The sequence below is a fragment of the Siphateles boraxobius genome, unplaced genomic scaffold (genome assembly GCF_051911475.1).
Source record: "Siphateles boraxobius isolate OS27281-9 unplaced genomic scaffold, OSU_SipBor_1 204, whole genome shotgun sequence".
NCBI lineage: Eukaryota > Metazoa > Chordata > Actinopteri > Cypriniformes > Leuciscidae > Siphateles > Siphateles boraxobius.
The window spans coordinates 4691961-4710232 of record NW_027508816.1 but is presented as its reverse complement, the minus strand read 5'-3'; the positions used below and the strand labels follow the sequence as shown (position 1 = coordinate 4710232).

The window sequence follows — 18272 nt, the reverse complement described above, 5'->3', positions numbered from 1 at the left end:
AACAGTGTGTAAAAGCATCTAAATGTCACTTCAAAGATGAACTTTGCTGATACTGATTTAATTTGTTTGGTAACAGCCCTATTGTGTCTTATTATTCTAATAGAATTTGATTTAATTAACAAAATAATTATGCATGCATTTAATTAGGTTAAAAAATGGCTTTATAAAGGCAAAAATGCCCATAAAAGGTAAAAATCTATTTAATCTTATTGGAAAAGATCATTTCTGTCACTGCTGCAAACTGACCCTCATATAGAATATGAAGAATATCAAAAACTGCAGGAGTCTCAGTTTTTGGCGCAGAATATCTAGCACTTTAGGCGCAGTCCTAAACCTGCCAAAGTACCAACAAACACACACTCCGCAAAATATCGGCTAATTATAGAAATCAATAAAACCACAGAAACATTGATATATAATTTTTTTGTTGATACTGCACACCCTATGATGTATTCATTTCGAAAGTAACTCGACAAGCATATGAAACTGGTAAACAAAGAAAGTAAATGGTATGCGAAAAAGTAAAGCGTTTGCTTTTATATGATTTGTAACAGAAAAGGCAAACAATCAGGCTAAAATACTTTCTCATTTGCCGTCAACATTCAGCAAATGCGCACCTACATCATTTAAACAAATCTCTGAATATCTAATAAACATTTAATTCCACAAACCTTGCAGATTTAATCGAATCCAGCTGTGATAACTTGTGAAGTGTGTATTTGTAGCCGATATAAACGTGTGAACAGAAGATCAGCTTCACACGAGACGCCATCGAAAAACTGTAAATCCTTCATTTTAAAACATGCTGTGCTATATCCAGTTGCCCACTGTGTCATATTCATATCGTCTTCACTGTGATGTATGTACAATTAGCGTTACTTTGTCTTTATTTGAATAAATATGATTACCAGTGTGCACAAAATTACCAGGTTACTGAGTGCCCTGTTACAGTGTTTACTTCCTTTTAATTCACATATTTTTAAAGAATTACTTTATTTTGTGAAAAATACTGATTGCAGATTCAAGAAGTTGCAATCTAAAGTATAAGCATGTTTATTTTAAAGATTTGTTTTCTAATTTAATTCTAACTTATTAAATATTGATTAAAATAAATATAAAGTATATATATATATATATATATATATATATATATATATATATATATATATATATATACACAGGCATTATATCGGCCACCCTGCTCTCTAAGATATTGGCATCTGCAAATGCTGCGATTTTATATGAAATAGCCTAAACAAATTAGGGCTGTTAACGCAATTAACGCAGCATCTGTTAATTTTTGTCATAATTTGGCTAGTGTTACATGATCCCACTCTCATTCATGCAAATGCTTTTAAACCATTCATGCGCGACAAGACAAAAAAGTGCCAGTATCACGTGCGCACAAGACAGCGCGCCAGAATACAGTTCTCTTTCGAGCTTGAACGAACAATAACACACACAATTATGCCATAATGTCTTTTTGTCGAGTAGATTCATAAAATAAGAGCAGTCTTATGATGGACGTAAAGAGTTGTGAGAGAATGAGGCGCGTGTGAGATCCGCGTGTCTCTGTCAGCAGCGGCTGCTCTTAAAGGGACAGTACACAGTAGCCACTACTTATCTCTGTCGTTAAAGTTAATCAAAGAACAAAGGGAACAGAGAAAACACTCACTGCTCTCGACTAAAGAACTTTTGCTACTTTAATAAGGATTAGTCTATATATAATTTATGCAGCACAGACTGTTTGATACCTGGGGGGGGGGGGGGGGTATCCAGACATCAATGACTTATTGATCATTATAGGTGTTATCAATCATTTAGTTGTTGTTGCTAGTTTGAGTTGAGAAATACACATTTCAGAATTATCACTAATCTGTGTGTGCATTTTCCTTGAGAACCAAGCAAGTTGACTCATGAAACCATTTGTTTATTATATCGCAATCACAATATTGACCTCAATAATCGCAATATGACATTTTCCCAGAATCACGCAGCCCTATTTCCATGTGTATCCTTGTGATCTGGAATCATTTTGACGGTGTTTTATCAGTACAGCGGTGAAGGGAAGGAGGCCTTCACAGGGAGAGACTAGTGACACTTCAGGACTTGCACTTGTGATTCTTTTTATGGAATAATATGCAGAAAATGTTGTTGTTCTGCAGATATCAGAGCTGTACCTTTGTTTTCCGGCTCGCAGGACTGCTGAGGCAGGAGCACGCAGGTCAGGACCTTCTCTCCAGACTCGGGGTCCACATCCGTCTGGAAGGTGAGCAGGGGTTTCGACTGGTTCTCCGACAGCCAGAGCGCTTTGAGCCGGAGCGTCGTGAGCGTCAAGGGCAGGTAGAGCAGCCTTCACACACACACACACACAGAATATCACTCACAAGACACGCTCTGCATTCTCTAACGCTGCAAACTCTCAAAACTCACACCAAAACTGGGAGATGATACCAAGATCATTCAATGATACAGTAACTGTCAACATGCAATATTGTTAAATACCAGACTAAAATCTAGATAAAAAATTTAAACTTTACCAAAATCTCTATTTTTGTTGAAAAAAAAAAGAGACAAAATATTGTTTGTTTTTGTAAACGCTGACCTAAACTGTGAGATTTTTTCCATCGTATAAAGACGAGACGTCACCAAGGTCATTCAATGATAACTGCGACTTTATCAACATGCAATATTGTTAAATACCAGACTAAAATGTAGTTAATAATAAACACTTTTAAAATAAAATCTCTGTTCCTGTTGAAAAAAAAAGATAAAATATTGTTTGTTTTTGTAAACTGTGAGCTTTTTTTCAAATACTAAGACGAGACGTCACCAAGGTCATTAAATAATAACTGTGATTATATCAACATGCAATATTGTTATATATTGCATGTTAAATTGTTAAAGTCCAAATGACATCTGTTGTGAATGCATGACCGGTGTGAAGTTATATGAATTTTGGTCCCACATTATATTAAGCGGCTTTAAGTACTATGCACTTACATCGAAAAATGAGTACAATGTACTTATTGTGTTCATGTTGTATTGTAAAACAGTTTTGCTGCTATTGAGGAGTGATACTGGTAAGGTTAGGGTCAGGTGTGTGTGGTGTGGGACGGTTTAAGGGTGTAAGGGAAGAGTCAACAGTGTAATGCATAAATGAATTACATTCAGGTATTTTCAAAATATAAGTACAATGTAAAAACATGTATCTACACAATAAGGCCACTGTATCAAATTATTAATTTCAATGCAAGTACATAAAGTCACTTAATATAAAGCGGGACCTGAATTTTCTATGGTAATCGACTGCATCCCACAGATGTATTAAACCAGAATCTCTTCTTCAATGAGCCCTTGGGTCACAAAGCTGTTTTAGACCGGTCTATAGTGTTAGACAAGTCTAAAATGTGCTCATAGACTAGTCTAATGCAAGTTAGACAGTTTTACAAAAATAAAGACTGACTTAGACCAAAAAAAATTAGACACCTTAACCCAGGCTAACCCAGGTCTAAGACTCTGTTACCTTGGCAACCAGCAGTAACAAACAGTTACATTACAAACAGCCAAAAGAAAAGGGAAAATGGCTCATAATTTGTGGTTTGCTGACGGCGTTATGGAGAGAGCTATGAGAAGGGAAAGGGTTTTTAGAGACCGCACGCAGTAACTCTGGAAATATATAATAATGAGGACTTTTCTTTTCTGTACGTCTTTAACGCTCAACGGTCGGATTAACGCTGTTAACTGTCGTATCTTATTCCAAATTAAACATTTCATTCTCCGCTAAATTTCCCAAGTAAAATGTGCTTGTAACTGTAACTGTTATACTGGAGTCAGTAAGATCTGAGCCTCGTGTAAATGTATAACACACACACACACACACACACACACACACACACAGTCTTCCTCAAGCCCGAGTGTGTTCTGACGAACCTGTTTCCCGAGACGTCGAGCACGTGCAGATCCGCGGCCAGCGAGAGCTCAGGAGGGATTCGTGTCAGTCGGTTCTCTCTCACACACAGGACATTCAGACTGCAACAGCCACCGATCTGAGTCGGCAGAAAACAGCATGAGAACACTGATAAACCCTGTCACAGCATTACAGCAATAATTATAATAATAATAAGAGGAGGAAAATGACTCAGACAGACAGTAGAGAACCCAATGAAATGAACACAGCAAAAATCATCTGCAAAAAAATGTCCAGCTAGTTATGAGCTCAAATAAAGCTTGTGTAATGAGTTGACCTTCTCTTGATTTCTGCAATAACTATGAAGAAATTAAAAAATAAATATTCAAATGAGAACAATAGTGATTAATAATCTGATATAGCTTGAAGATGAAATAATATGAGAAGATGAGATTTTGCTGGCTTTTGTGCCTGAACCGTCAGAGGTCACAGCTGAGCAAACGCTCTCAGAGAACAAGCTGCCTCATTCATACAAAGCCATTGTTTAAACAGGACAATAACATTCCTCAAATCCCGTTCAGATTCCACCATGAAAACCCTTTCAGAATAAGAAATGAGGGTTTCTCGAGAACATACGACACTTGAGGACCGTTGAACAAGACACAAGGGGCAGAACAGTAACACAAAGAGCCGTGTGTTTGTCCATCCCGAGACACGCCACAATAACACACAGTACTACAGTTTGTACAAGCAGCCGAAGTCATGTGACTGGAGTCATGTGACGTGTGATGGCATGTTGCTACAGGACAGTGTGCTAATAACACTGACGGACCTGAGGTGTGGTGTCACTGAACTGGATTAGGCCCTGAAAATTTGCTGGTTAGGAAGTGTAAGGATTACCTGTCATTAGACCAATTAACGCAGCAGGGCCACTATTGGGTGAGTCCACATGTAAACCACACACACACACACACACACACACACACACACACACACACACACACACACACACACACACACACACACACACACACACACACACACACACACACACACACACACACACACACTCACTCACAAAGCAGAGGGAGATTTACTGGAGTCAAGACACACTCTTGCTATTGCTCCAAGCAAGAGGCAAAACAAAGAGTTGAGAGAGTCTTAAAGAGGCCTTATTATGCTATTATTCCTCCAATTTTTGTACATATACATAAATATATATATATATACATATACACACACACACACACACACACACACACATATATTATATATATATATATATATATTCAGAGTGAACAACGCATTCGGCATATAGCGTCCTCAGGTTCTGGTCTGATCTCTCAGGTGAATCTTAATTACCTTGAGTCACATGATTAGTTGTTCTTAAAGTCATAATATTTTAAATGCCAATATCCAACACATTCCCATAAATACCCAGTTAAGAAAAACTGAATACATGATTCAAATCCTCAAATATATCAACACATTATATATATACATAATTATCATCATCAAATTTATACATAATTATCATCATCGAATATCGAATCCCTAAACACCTCTGATTGGCCATTGTGTTCACGCGCTCATCAAATATGTCTGTGATTGGCTACAATGATAAGCGCTTCAAAAACATGTTGTAAATATACATCAATGTCGCTCTTCACCGAGCGCTCACACAGATACACACCGGTCCGCTGATAGACGCCAGCTTGTGCTTTCAAACGCTCCCGCTTGCAAAACACACTCAAACACTTCTGTGTGCTGATCATTGTAGCCAATCACAGACATATCTGATGAGCGCGTGAACACAATGGCCAATCAGAGGTGTTTATGAATCCGCTCAACAGCGCTCAGAGAGTCGCATTTTTTACATTTCAGTACCGACTTGGTACCGAAGTCAGTACTTTTGACAACACTACCAAGAACTGTAAGAACTCATCCAGCGGGGGGAAAAACGCTGATAGTGATTCTGCACTCGAAGCTTCTGTCACCAAGACAAATTCCAGTGTAAGCAATGCTTCTGGAATGAATCTAATTGTAGATTACATGCAAATTCACGGTTATGGTAAGGGGCGGGACATTTCCCAAACATACTTGAAGCGCTTGAGCAATCACAACACACTGATCCAGTCGACCAATCATAACACAGTGTACTTTTCAGAAGGAGGGGCTTCATAGAGACAGGAAGTAAACAGAGCGTTACTGACAGACTGGGAAGAGAGGAGCCGCAACAATGGAGAATATGAGGAAAATAATCAACATTCAAGCAGGAAAACCTGATCTAGTAGAGCCTGAAACAACATCAAGACTTTAAAAAAGGGCAGAATGTGGCCTCTAATAATAAACCGCAGCAATGAGACATCACAGACAATCAAAATAAATTTCAAACCGGTGATGGATACTATTTTCTCAATGTAAAGAAGCATGTGACACTTGATATTGTATTGGACATGCGCCTCATTTCTGATCACAGTTGCATTATAACACCATAATGATCTAACCTTAAAGGTTTCTGGTCATTCATGTATAACTAGCAAAAAGAGCCTTGTTCAAGTCACATAAAAAAATCAGGTCAAGATTCTGGGAAAAAACATTAAGGCCTTGTTCTAGTCATAAACAACTCAAAGTCCTTCAGTGAAGGTAGCCATTAAGAAGCACACTGACATTTTAACCCAACGTAGGATTTGAGTTCAGAAATACCAGCAGGACGACCTTGAGCCGACACAAAACACAAACTCTTATTCCTCTCACTTAAAAACGACTTGTTATAGAAGTAATTAGCGAACGGTATGCAATAAAAACATAATTTCCATTCTTGATACTGTTAAACATATTTGGTGAAAATTGTGAACCTGCTTGCAAAGTAAAATATAAATATATAGTGTATGAGTATACAGAGTATAAATATGAGTATAAATAAATAGTGTATGAGTATACAGAGTATAAATATATAGTGTATATGAGTATACAGAGTATAAATATATAGTGTATATGAGTATACAGAGTATAAATATTTAGTGTATATGAGTATACAGAGTATAAATATATAGTGTATATGAGTATACAGAGTATAAATATATAGTGTATGAGTATACAGAGTATAAATATATAGTGTATGAGTATACAGAGTATAAATATATAGTGTATTAGTATATAGAGTATAAATATATAGTGTATATGAGTATACAGAGTATAAATATATAGTGTATGAGTATATAGAGTATAAATATATAGTGTATGAGTATACAGAGTATAAATATATAGTGTATGAGTATACAGAGTATAAATATATAGTGTATGAGTATACAGAGTATAAATATGAGTATAAATAAATAGTGTATGAGTATACAGAGTATAAATATATAGTGTATGAGTATACAGAGTATAAATATATAGTGTATATGAGTATACAGAGTATAAATATATAGTGTATGAGTATACAGAGTATAAATATATAGTGTATATGAGTATACAGAGTATAAATATATAGTGTATGAGTATACAGAGTATAAATATATAGTGTATGAGTATACAGAGTATAAATATATAGTGTATTAGTATATAGAGTATAAATATATAGTGTATATGAGTATACAGAGTATAAATATATAGTGTATGAGTATATAGAGTATAAATATATAGTGTATGAGTATACAGAGTATAAATATATAGTGTATGAGTATACAGAGTATAAATATATAGTGTATATGAGTATACAGAGTATAAATATATAGTGTATAAGAGTATACAGAGTATAAATATATAGTGTATATGAGTATACAGAGTATAAATATATAGTGTATATGAGTATACAGAGTATAAATATATAGTGTATATGAGTATACAGAGTATAAATATATAGTGTATGAGTATACAGAGTATAAATATATAGTGTATATGAGTATACAGAGTATAAATATATAGTGTGTGAGTATACAGAGTATAAATATATAGTGTATATGAGTATACAGAGTATAAATATATAGTGTATATGAGTATACAGAGTATAAATATATAGTGTATGAGTATACAGAGTATAAATATATAGTGTATATGAGTATACAGAGTATAAATATATAGTGTATATGAGTATACAGAGTATAAATATATAGTGTATGAGTATACAGAGTATAAATATATAGTGTATGAGTATATGGAGTATAAATATATAGTGTATGAGTATACAGAGTATAAATATATAGTGTGTGAGTATACAGAGTATAAATATATAGTGTATGAGTAAACAGAGTATAAATATATAGTGTATATGAGTATACAGAGTATAAATATATAGTGTATATGAGTATACAGAGTATAAATATATAGTGTATATGAGTATACAGAGTATAAATATATAGTGTATATGAGTATACAGAGTATAAATATATAGTGTTTGAGTATACAGAGTATAAATATATAGTGTATGAGTATACAGAGTATAAATATTTAGTGTATATGAGTATACAGAGTATAAATATATAGTGTATGAGTATACAGAGTATAAATATATAGTGTATATGAGTATACAGAGTATAAATATATAGTGTATGAGTATACAGAGTATAAATATATAGTGTTTGAGTATACAGAGTATAAATATATAGTGTATGAGTATACAGAGTATAAATATATAGTGTATGAGTATACAGAGTATAAATATATAGTGTATATGAGTATACAGAGTATAAATATATAGTGTATGAGTATACAGAGTATAAATATATAGTGTTTGAGTATACAGAGTATAAATATATAGTGTATGAGTATACAGAGTATAAATATATAGTGTATGAGTATACAGAGTATAAATATTTAGTGTATATGAGTATACAGAGTATAAATATATAGTGTATGAGTATACAGAGTATAAATATATAGTGTATGAGTATACAGAGTATAAATATTTAGTGTATATGAGTATATCTCATCTCTGTCAAGTTTTATAAGATAGTTTGTTATGCTGCCATCAAATCCCTGTTTAAGTTGGGAGAGATTACATTTATATTTATTCATTTAGCTGACGCTTTTATCCAAAGTGTCTTGCTCAGGGACACATTGGTGTCTCACAGTGGATTCGAACCCGGGTCTCTCACACCAAAGGCATGTGTCTTATCCACAAGCTTTTAACACTAGCAAAATGAAATGAAGGATAGGAAAGAGATTTACATTAGGTGTGTAGTTTATCATCTAGTGCTGCCACAGAGGATGATGGGAAATGTAGTGATGTCACCTAAGCCTACTGGTTTTTCCTGAATAAGGCCGTTGACTGGGATGGCATACCTCTTTCGGTAAAGACGTTAGTCGATTCCTATCACAGTTGAAGTTGGACAGTTTCTTCAGTTTTCCAATACTTCTTGGCAGATTCTGAGAGACAAAAAAAAAGACACAGACATGCCGAAATGACTTTACATCTTCTGTCAGGTGGGAAATGCCTACACTGCAAACAATGCTCTTCTTACTTAGTATTTTTGTCTTGTTTCCAGGCCAAATATGTAAAAATTCTTAAACCAAGATGCATTTACTAGATGAGTAAAATACCAAAAGATATTATGTCTTGTTTTCTGGGTAAATAAAATCAAAATTAAGTGAGTTGTTGCTTAAAAAAACTAAATTATCTAGAAAAATCTTAATTCAAACAGAAACAAGATTGTGTTTTTTACCCCATTGGCAGATAATTGTGCTTGTTTTAAGCAAAACGTCACATAATTTAGATGTGAACTGATGTAATGTGAACTTTATCATATTTTCCTGGTGAAAATGAGCAGTGTGTGGCAGTACAGAGGATGAGCAGGGTTGAATAAAGTATGTGCGTGTAATGCATTAAGTAATTATTTACTGTAATTGAATTACCTTTCCCTTGAAAAGTAAATTAAGGGATTACTCTTAATTTTCTGTCATTTAATTACAGTTACTTCTGATGTAACTGCATTAAAAACTGTATAGACTATTGAATGATTCTCAATAACACTGAAAATATTAAAGCGTTAACTCATTTTACTCATTTCGTTTATATTTACTTCTTTTTCAGTAGAAAAACCAGATGACGAAAGGCACAAGCACCGGTGTAACACTTGTTTCACCACAGAATAAAACATTTTAAACCTTAATTGCGACTTTTTATCTCACAATTGCAAGATATAAGGTCAGAATTGTGTGATTTAAACTCACAATTGCGAGTTATAAGCTCCAATGCTGAGGAAAATAAGACTTGACTTCTGACTTTATAACATGCAATTGCGACTTTTTACATCACTCGACTCTGAGATAAAACGTCAGAATTGCGAGATGTAAACTCACAAATGAGAGAAAAAAAATCTGAATTGTGAGATAAAAAGTCACAATTATCTATTTAATTTTTTGTTCTGTGGTGGAAACAAGCTTCCATAGGGACCCTATATAAAGTAAATGTAATTATTGTTTTTTATAAAAATAAACGCAATATATTAGAGTAGTAATACTTAACACACTAATCTGACTTTTTTATTACTCTGATTTCCCTTGATAACTGCTCAACGACTTTTTTCCTCAGAATTGCGACTTTATATCACGCAATTCTGAGATAAAAATTTGCAATTCCCTTTTTTATTTTTTTATTTCTGTTTTTTATTTTTTAAATCAAGCTTCCACAAGGACCTTATATATAAAGTAAATAAAAATAAAAATAAATAACAATTAAATAAAGTAAAATTAAATAAAGTAAAATTAAATAAAGTAAAATTAAATTGAATTAAATAAACTTAAATATTAGTGGAGTAATACTTAACACATTAATCAGACTTTATTACTCCGATTTCCCTCGTTAACTGCTCAACGACTTTTTTCCTCAGAATGTCTTTTTATTTTTTATTCTGTAGCGGAAACAAGCTTCCATAAGAACCCTGCATATAAAGTAAATTAAAATTAAATAATTAAAGGTGCGTTGTGTAATATTTCTGAGGATCTATTGACAGAAATGCAATATAAGATCGCAATAGCATATAGTTTTACTGAATAATTAAGTAAACATAATTTCTTAATTTATCCTTGTAAAGAAACCTCATTGCTGAACTGGCTACTCTCTGCTGTCTCAGACGACGAAATCACTTCCTGTCGGCCACCGTAACTTTATTGGTTGCAATTCGTAACCTCACCACTAGATGCCGCTAAAAATCACACACTGCACCTTTAAGGTAAAATTAAATTAAAGAATTAATGTAAAATAAAATTGAATGAAATACTAGAGGAGTGACACTGCAGACATGTCGTGAGAGCGCAGGAGATCGGGTGGAGGACGAGACTCACCACCAGCTGGTTCTCCGTCAGCACGAGCTCCGTCAGGCTCTCACAGTCCCCGATGCTCTCCGGCAGCTGAAGCAACCGGTTCTGATCCGCTTTCAAAATCGAGAGCCGTCGTAATTTTCCTGAGGGAAAACATATTTCACAGTATAAATACTGCTTAAAAAATCAATCATCATACATCACTGTTGTATGGAAGCTTGTTTCCGCCACAGAATAAAAAGAAAAAGAAGGTAATTGTGACTTAAAGTCAGAATTGCATGATTAAAAACTAGCAATGTGAAAAATCTGACTTTATATCATGCATTTGCGAGTTATAAAGTCAGATTTGCGAGTTATAAAGTCAGATTTGCGAGTTATAAAGTCATATTTCTGAGATGTTAACTTGCAATTGTGAGATAAAAAGTTGCAATTATCTTTTAAAATGTTTTATTGCGTGGCGGAGACGAGCTTCCATACAATTGTCCTCTTATAACAAGACAACCAGCAAGAACAAGAATATATCAGCAGTTTAACGGTCTAGATGAGTGTGTGAACTGATGTGAGTGTGTGTGTGTGTGTGTGTGTGTGAGCTGATATGTGTGTGTGCTGATATGTGTGTGTGTGTGTTTGTTGATGTGTGTGTGTGTGTGTGTGATTTGATGCGTGTGTGATTTGATGTGTGTGTATGTTTTGATGTGTGTGTGTGTGTGTGTGTGTGTTGATATGTGTGTGTGCTTATGTGTGTGTGTGAGCTGATATGTGTGTGTGTATGTGTGTGTGTGTGTGTGTGTGTGTGTGTGTATGTGCTGATATGTGTGTGTGAGCTGATGTGTGTGTGTGTGTGTGTGGTTGTGTGTGTGTGAGCTGATGTGTGTGTGTGTGTGTGTGTGTGTGTATGTGTGTTGATATGTGTGGGTGCTGATACGTGTGTGTGTGTGTGCTGATATGTGTGTGTGTGTGCTGATATGTGTGTGTGTGCTGATACGTGTGTGTGCTGATACGTGTGTGTGCTGATATGTGTGTGTGCTGATATGTGTGTGTGTGCTGATATGTGTGTGTGTGCTGATATGTGTGTGTGCTGATATGTGTGTGTGTGTGTGTGTGTTGATATGTGTGTGTGTGTTGATGGGTGTTTTGATATGTGTGTGAGTGTTGATGTGTGTGTTGATATGTGTGTGTGTTGAAATGTGTGTGTGTGCTGATATGTGTGTGTGTGTGTGTGTGTTGATATGTGTGTTGAGGTGTGTGTGTGAGCTGATATGTGTGTGTGTGAGCTGATATGTGTGTGTGTGTGTGTGTGTGTGTGTGTGTGTGTGTGTGTGTGTGTGTGTGTGTGAGCTGACGTGTGTGTGTGTGTGGTTGTGTGTGTGTGAGCTGACGTGTGTGTGTGTGTGTGTGTGTGTGTGGTTGTGTGTGTGTGTGTGTGTGTGTGTGTGTTGATATGTGTGTGTGCTGATATGTGTGTGTGTGCTGATATGTGTGTGTGTGTGCTGATATGTGTGTGTGCTGATATGTGTGTGTGTGTGTGTGTGTGTGTGTGTTGATATGTGTGTGTGTTGATGTGTGTGTTGAGATGTGTGTGCGTGTTGATGTGTGTGCGTGTTGATGTGTGTGCGTGTGTGTGTGTTGATATGTGTGTGTGTGTGCTGATATGTGTGTGTGTGTGCTGATATGTGTGTGTGCTGATATGTGTGTGTGTGTGTGTATGTTGATATGTGTGTGTGTTGATGTGCGTGTTGATGTGTGTGCGTGTTGATGTGTGTGCGTGTGTGTGTGTTGATATGTGTGTGCTGATATGTGTGTGTGTGTGCTGATATGTGTGTGTGTGTGTGTTGATATGTGTGTTGAGATGTGTGTGTGCGTGTTGATGTGTGTGCGTGTTGATGTGTGTGTGTGCGTGTTGATGTGTGTGTGTGTGTGTTGATATGTGTGTGTGTGTGTGCTGATATGTGTGTGTGTGTGTTGATATGTGTGTGTGCGTGTTGATGTGTGTGTGTGCGTGTTGATGTGTGTGTGTGTGTGTGTGTTGATGTGTGTGTGTGTGTGCTGATATGTGTGTGTGTGTGTGTTGATATGTGTGTTGAGATGTGTGTGTGCGTGTTGATGTGTGTGCGTGTTGATGTGTGTGTGTGTGTGTGTGCGTGTTGATGTGTGTGTGAGCGAGCTGACCGAGGCCCTCTGGCAGCAGGTCGATGAGGTTCTGGGACACCAGCAGATCCGTGAGGCACAGCAGATTCCCCATCTCATCCGGGAGATGCCCCAGCTTATTCTCAGACACATCCAGACACGTCAGGCTTCTCATACGACCCAGCTCCTGAGGCAGAGAACACACACACAGACACGTAAACAGACGTAACCAGAACCACACAAAAAAGCCTCTAGGATCCTGAGGAAGTCGAGTAACTTGTTCATGATGAATCGAGAATAACTCAAATCAAGTGTTTATAAAGGAGCAGAATATATATATATATTGCTTCATCAGACATATGTTTAGAAAATGAATGTAAACAAACTTTTGGTAACACTTTCTATGAAGCCCACGCTTAGAAGTATAAATGGAGCTATAATTCATTATAAGTAGTATTACTATTCTCTAAATCTATTTATAAAGACTCATTAAGACCTTTACTGCATTATAAAAACAGTTAGTTACATTTATATTATTTGTATAATTAGTTACTTCTAAATCAGTGTATAGTGGGTTATGAGCATGCACACTGAAAAAGCAAATGCATGACTTATAAGTAATAATCAGTCAGTCGTATAATTAATAAAGATGCAGCCTGCATTGCTGTATAATATAATGTAATTATATTATAGTTAGTGACTTTTTAGTAATTCAGATTTATGTCTGTCAAAAAAAGAGAATATATTGTTATTAATAGTCGTGTTGTGTTCTTATAAATACTTAGTGTAAGCAATCTAAGTTACTGACCTCTATAAATGCAGCATTGATGGTTTTAGGTAAAGTGAAAACAGGATGAATGTGCTTATTACACATTTTAAGTTGTTTATTTGTAAATGTATCTAATGAACAAACATTTCTGTAATAAAATAATGAAATAAAAAAACAAATCATTGGTACAAACAGTTGCATTTTTTTATTTTTTTATGTTACATACTAGCAAAACACTGCAACAATATTTTTTGTACTATAAGCAATGTCATGCATATGGCTGACGATATATAGATTTTAACCAATCATAATTACCATTCATGAACTCTAACGCAAACATTAGCCATTAAAGACATAATTGATAGCTAATTGGTAAAGTGAGTAATTATATAAAACCATTTTATATTTGATCACTTATAAATCAGTGTATAATGGATTATGAACACGCGCATTGAAAAAGCAAATGCATTACTTATAATTATGAAAAATAATGTAAATTATTAGAGGTTAGTAACTGTAATATTATTTACAATAGGTATTTATAAGAACACAACACGACTATTAATAAGAATATATTAACTTACTAGACAGAAATAAATCTGAATTACTAAAAAGTCACTCACTATAATATAATTACATTACAGCAATGCAGGCTGCATCTTTATTTATTATACGACTGACTAATTACTTATAAGTCATGCATTTGCTTTTTCAATGCTCATAACCCACTATACACTGATTTAGAAGTAACTAATTATACAAATAATATAAATGTAACTAACTGTTCTTATAATGCAGTAAAGGTCTTAATGAGTCTTTATAAATAGATTTAGAGAATAGTAATACTTATAAATAAGTGTTAATGTGGCTATAATTCATAATAAGCATGCACTTCATAGAAAGAGTAACCAAACTTGTTTTTGAAAATGAAGATGTTTGAGCAAGAGTTTACCGGTGGTATTTCACACAGCTGGTTCCCGTCCAGCCACAGGTCCTTCAGGCTGACCAGACATCCTATCGTCTCCGGCTGCAAGAAAACAGAGTTTGCCAGAGTTCAGACGAGCAACACGAGCACAACACTGAGTGTTTCCGGCAAACACAACAATGCAGATCAATGCCAAACACAGGAGAAACGCATTCCAGTCCCGCTCACAGAAACACGGCTTTAAACCTGCCGTCGACTAAATCATTACAGCTAATGTGTGAATCTCAAGAGACGTGCCAAAAACATCTTTCATTGCATACTTTTAGCATATAGAAAATCATTTAGGAGCAATCTTTATCCGTCACCTTGAAATCTAAATGGTAAAACATTATTTTTTTCAATATTTCAGTGTTTATTACAATTGATTTGTCCAAGCGCATCATTATATTATATGACTTTAAGCACATTTTCTCCAAATTCATATTCTTGTAATAAATCAATAAATATTTAAATAATAAGTAAATAAAATACTCGTACATTAAGGTAGTGTTTCGAATCATTCCTTTATTCCAAAGAAGAAAATATAATAAATAAATCAATATAGGATAATTAAACTATAAAATAAAATATAATAAAATAAAATTATATTAAAAAATATAATAATAAATAAACATTTAATTAAAAATAAATAAAATATTTACATTAGGGTATTTCACATCATTCCTTTATTTAAAAAAAAAAAAAAAAAAAAAATATATATATATATATATATATATATATATATATACACACATATATAAATAATCAATATAATATCAAATATAATATAAACATAACATTTTGTATAAATATAAAATCTAATAATAAATCAATATACAATAAATATATAAATAAAATAGAAAATGCTTATACATTATGGTAGTATTTCACATCATTCCTTTATATATATATATATGTATTTTTTATTTTTTTTTATTCCAGTAATTTTTCGTTCCATGAAATTAAAAGGGCTTCATTCATGAAACACGAGCAGAATAAATTGTAAGCTATTCGCATGTCCTTTTGACATAAATTGTTATGAATGTGTTTATATTTTCAAAATGTCGGTTGGCAGTGTTGGGGTTAACGCATTACAAGATTAAGTCAGATTATTTCCACAAGTAACACATGAGTTTTGAAGAACGACTCGAGACTGCAGCTCTGATGAACCCGGACCTGCTTCAGATCATGATGATACACACATGTTAAATGATGTTAGAGTAGAGGAGCTGCTTATACACTCCCCCAGTTAACTCAACCGTTACATCAGCTCAATCCTCACTTTCAATTATTAACTAAATTAATTAGTTAAAATGTGAAAGATTTCTGTTACAGAAAAAAAAGATTGTGAACAACAGACCGTGAGCCGTTTTTCTTTTTATTATAGCTCATTATTATTCTGAACCCCAGTAGTTGTATCTGCACGTTTTACACTTTCATTAATTCATTAAATGATCTTTTTAGGCGTAGGGCCAGTTACTCTCTCTTATGCAGAATACTATATATATATATATCCATTCTAAATAATATTATATACTAATATATAAATCAATATTATAATATAATCAATATTATGTTATATATATATAGTGCTGTCAAAATTAACACGTTAACAAACGCAATACATTTTTTTTCAGTTTAATGCAATTAATGCAACTTTCGTTTTTTCCCATCTTCCTTTGGCTAGTGTCACATTATATGACGCTCTTATTCATGCAAATGCTTTTAAACCATTCACACGCAAAATAAGACACAAAAGAGAAGGCAGCAGTGCGGTACTGGTGAGCGCTTGTGAATCTCCTGTCTGACACACACACACACACACACACGCACACACACACACACATACACACACACACAGAGACACGCACAGAAAGCCACTTCAGACAGCGCTTGAACGAACAAAAACACACACGATTATGCCAAAATACACTTTTGGTCCAGTTAAATAAAATCTTAAACGACAGAAGTTAGCCACTTTCGTTCCAACAGAGGATGACGTGTGTCGTTGAGTGACGTAACATCTCAAGTGTACGTGTGGAAGAGACGTGAGACTGAGCGCACTGAAAGCCCTCGCGCTGCTCATGATGAGAGAGAGATAAGACAATACAGCTGAACAATTCATCTTTAAAATACTGAGATCTCCATTCAGACACGCGCTATCTTTCAATTCATCTTATTAAACTTTGACAAAATCATATCGCAACATTCAAATCGGTGTTGGCGCTGACCCGGAGAGAGTCATGAAACCGCTTCACAAACAGTATTATCAACATCAGAGTATCATTATTTCTGTGATGCAATAATTACAATTATCATAGAAGTAATTGCGTATTGCTTTTAAAACTCTCACACTAACATATAAAGCTATGCACGAAACAGCCCTTCATATACCTGTGACTGAGTCAGCCTTTCCCTTCGGTGTCCTGATTCACTCTTCATCCTCCCTGTAGATTACATCTCTGAGAAAGAGAGCTTTCCTGTTGCACTTCCTCTTATTGTTAGAGATCCTCCCACGTTAGCCAGTTTCAAGAAGTTGTTAAAAACGTACTCGGTTACGTACGTAACCTCGGTTCTCTCTAGAAGGGGTAATGAGTATTGTGTAAGTTGCTTACACTACGGGTAAAGATATCTTTTCTCGAGATATTTAAGCCAAAAATTATCCCAATTTTTGTAATCGAGTAACTCGAGGAATCGTTTCAGCCCTACCTACCACTGAGCCTCGTGCGTGACGTCGCGCCCTCTACGCGTCACAACCCGCCAAAATAGGGATGGCTTAGCGTATAAAAGTCAGGCTCAGGGGCTGCATCACTGGTTTCATCATCTTCAGCGAAAATCGCTCGTGGCGCCTGCAAGGTCGGGGTTACGCAATACTCGTTCCCTCTTCTAGAGAGAACCGAGGTTACGTATGTTACAGAGTACGTTCTCTTACGAGATGTTCTCTCTTATTGCATAAGTTGCTTACGCTACGGGAACCCATTGTCAACGCCGTGCGTGCCAGCATCCACTTCATGAGTCCCAGGGATTCCCGGGGAACATAGATAAGTGGGAAACAGGTGGCCAGCAATGCGGGGCAGCACATGTTATAAGCTCATATAGGGTATACAGAGCGGCATTGCCGGTCCATATAAATATCCACCATACAGTACAGCTCAACCAGGAGAGCTAAAGTCACGTGAGAGTAGTCTGCACATGATAAATCTTGGCAGGACATAGACAACGCTCATACTGACAGAAGT

At 35.1% G+C, this 18272-nt stretch overlaps 1 protein-coding gene across 1 annotated transcript in view; it reads right to left on the bottom strand.

The window, feature by feature from the left end:
* Nucleotides 1–18272, bottom strand: part of LOC143745523 (leucine-rich repeat-containing protein 1-like) — a 62211-nt gene that overhangs the window by 4948 nt on the left and 38991 nt on the right. The window contains exons 7-12 of the mRNA XM_077237650.1: nt 15022–15096; nt 13343–13487; nt 11198–11316; nt 9197–9280; nt 3934–4049; nt 2181–2353 (exon numbers count right to left, since the gene is read on the bottom strand). Of these exons, the coding sequence (XP_077093765.1) occupies nt 2181–2353; nt 3934–4049; nt 9197–9280; nt 11198–11316; nt 13343–13487; nt 15022–15096 (712 nt within the window). The remainder of the gene's footprint in view (nt 1–2180; nt 2354–3933; nt 4050–9196; nt 9281–11197; nt 11317–13342; nt 13488–15021; nt 15097–18272) is intronic.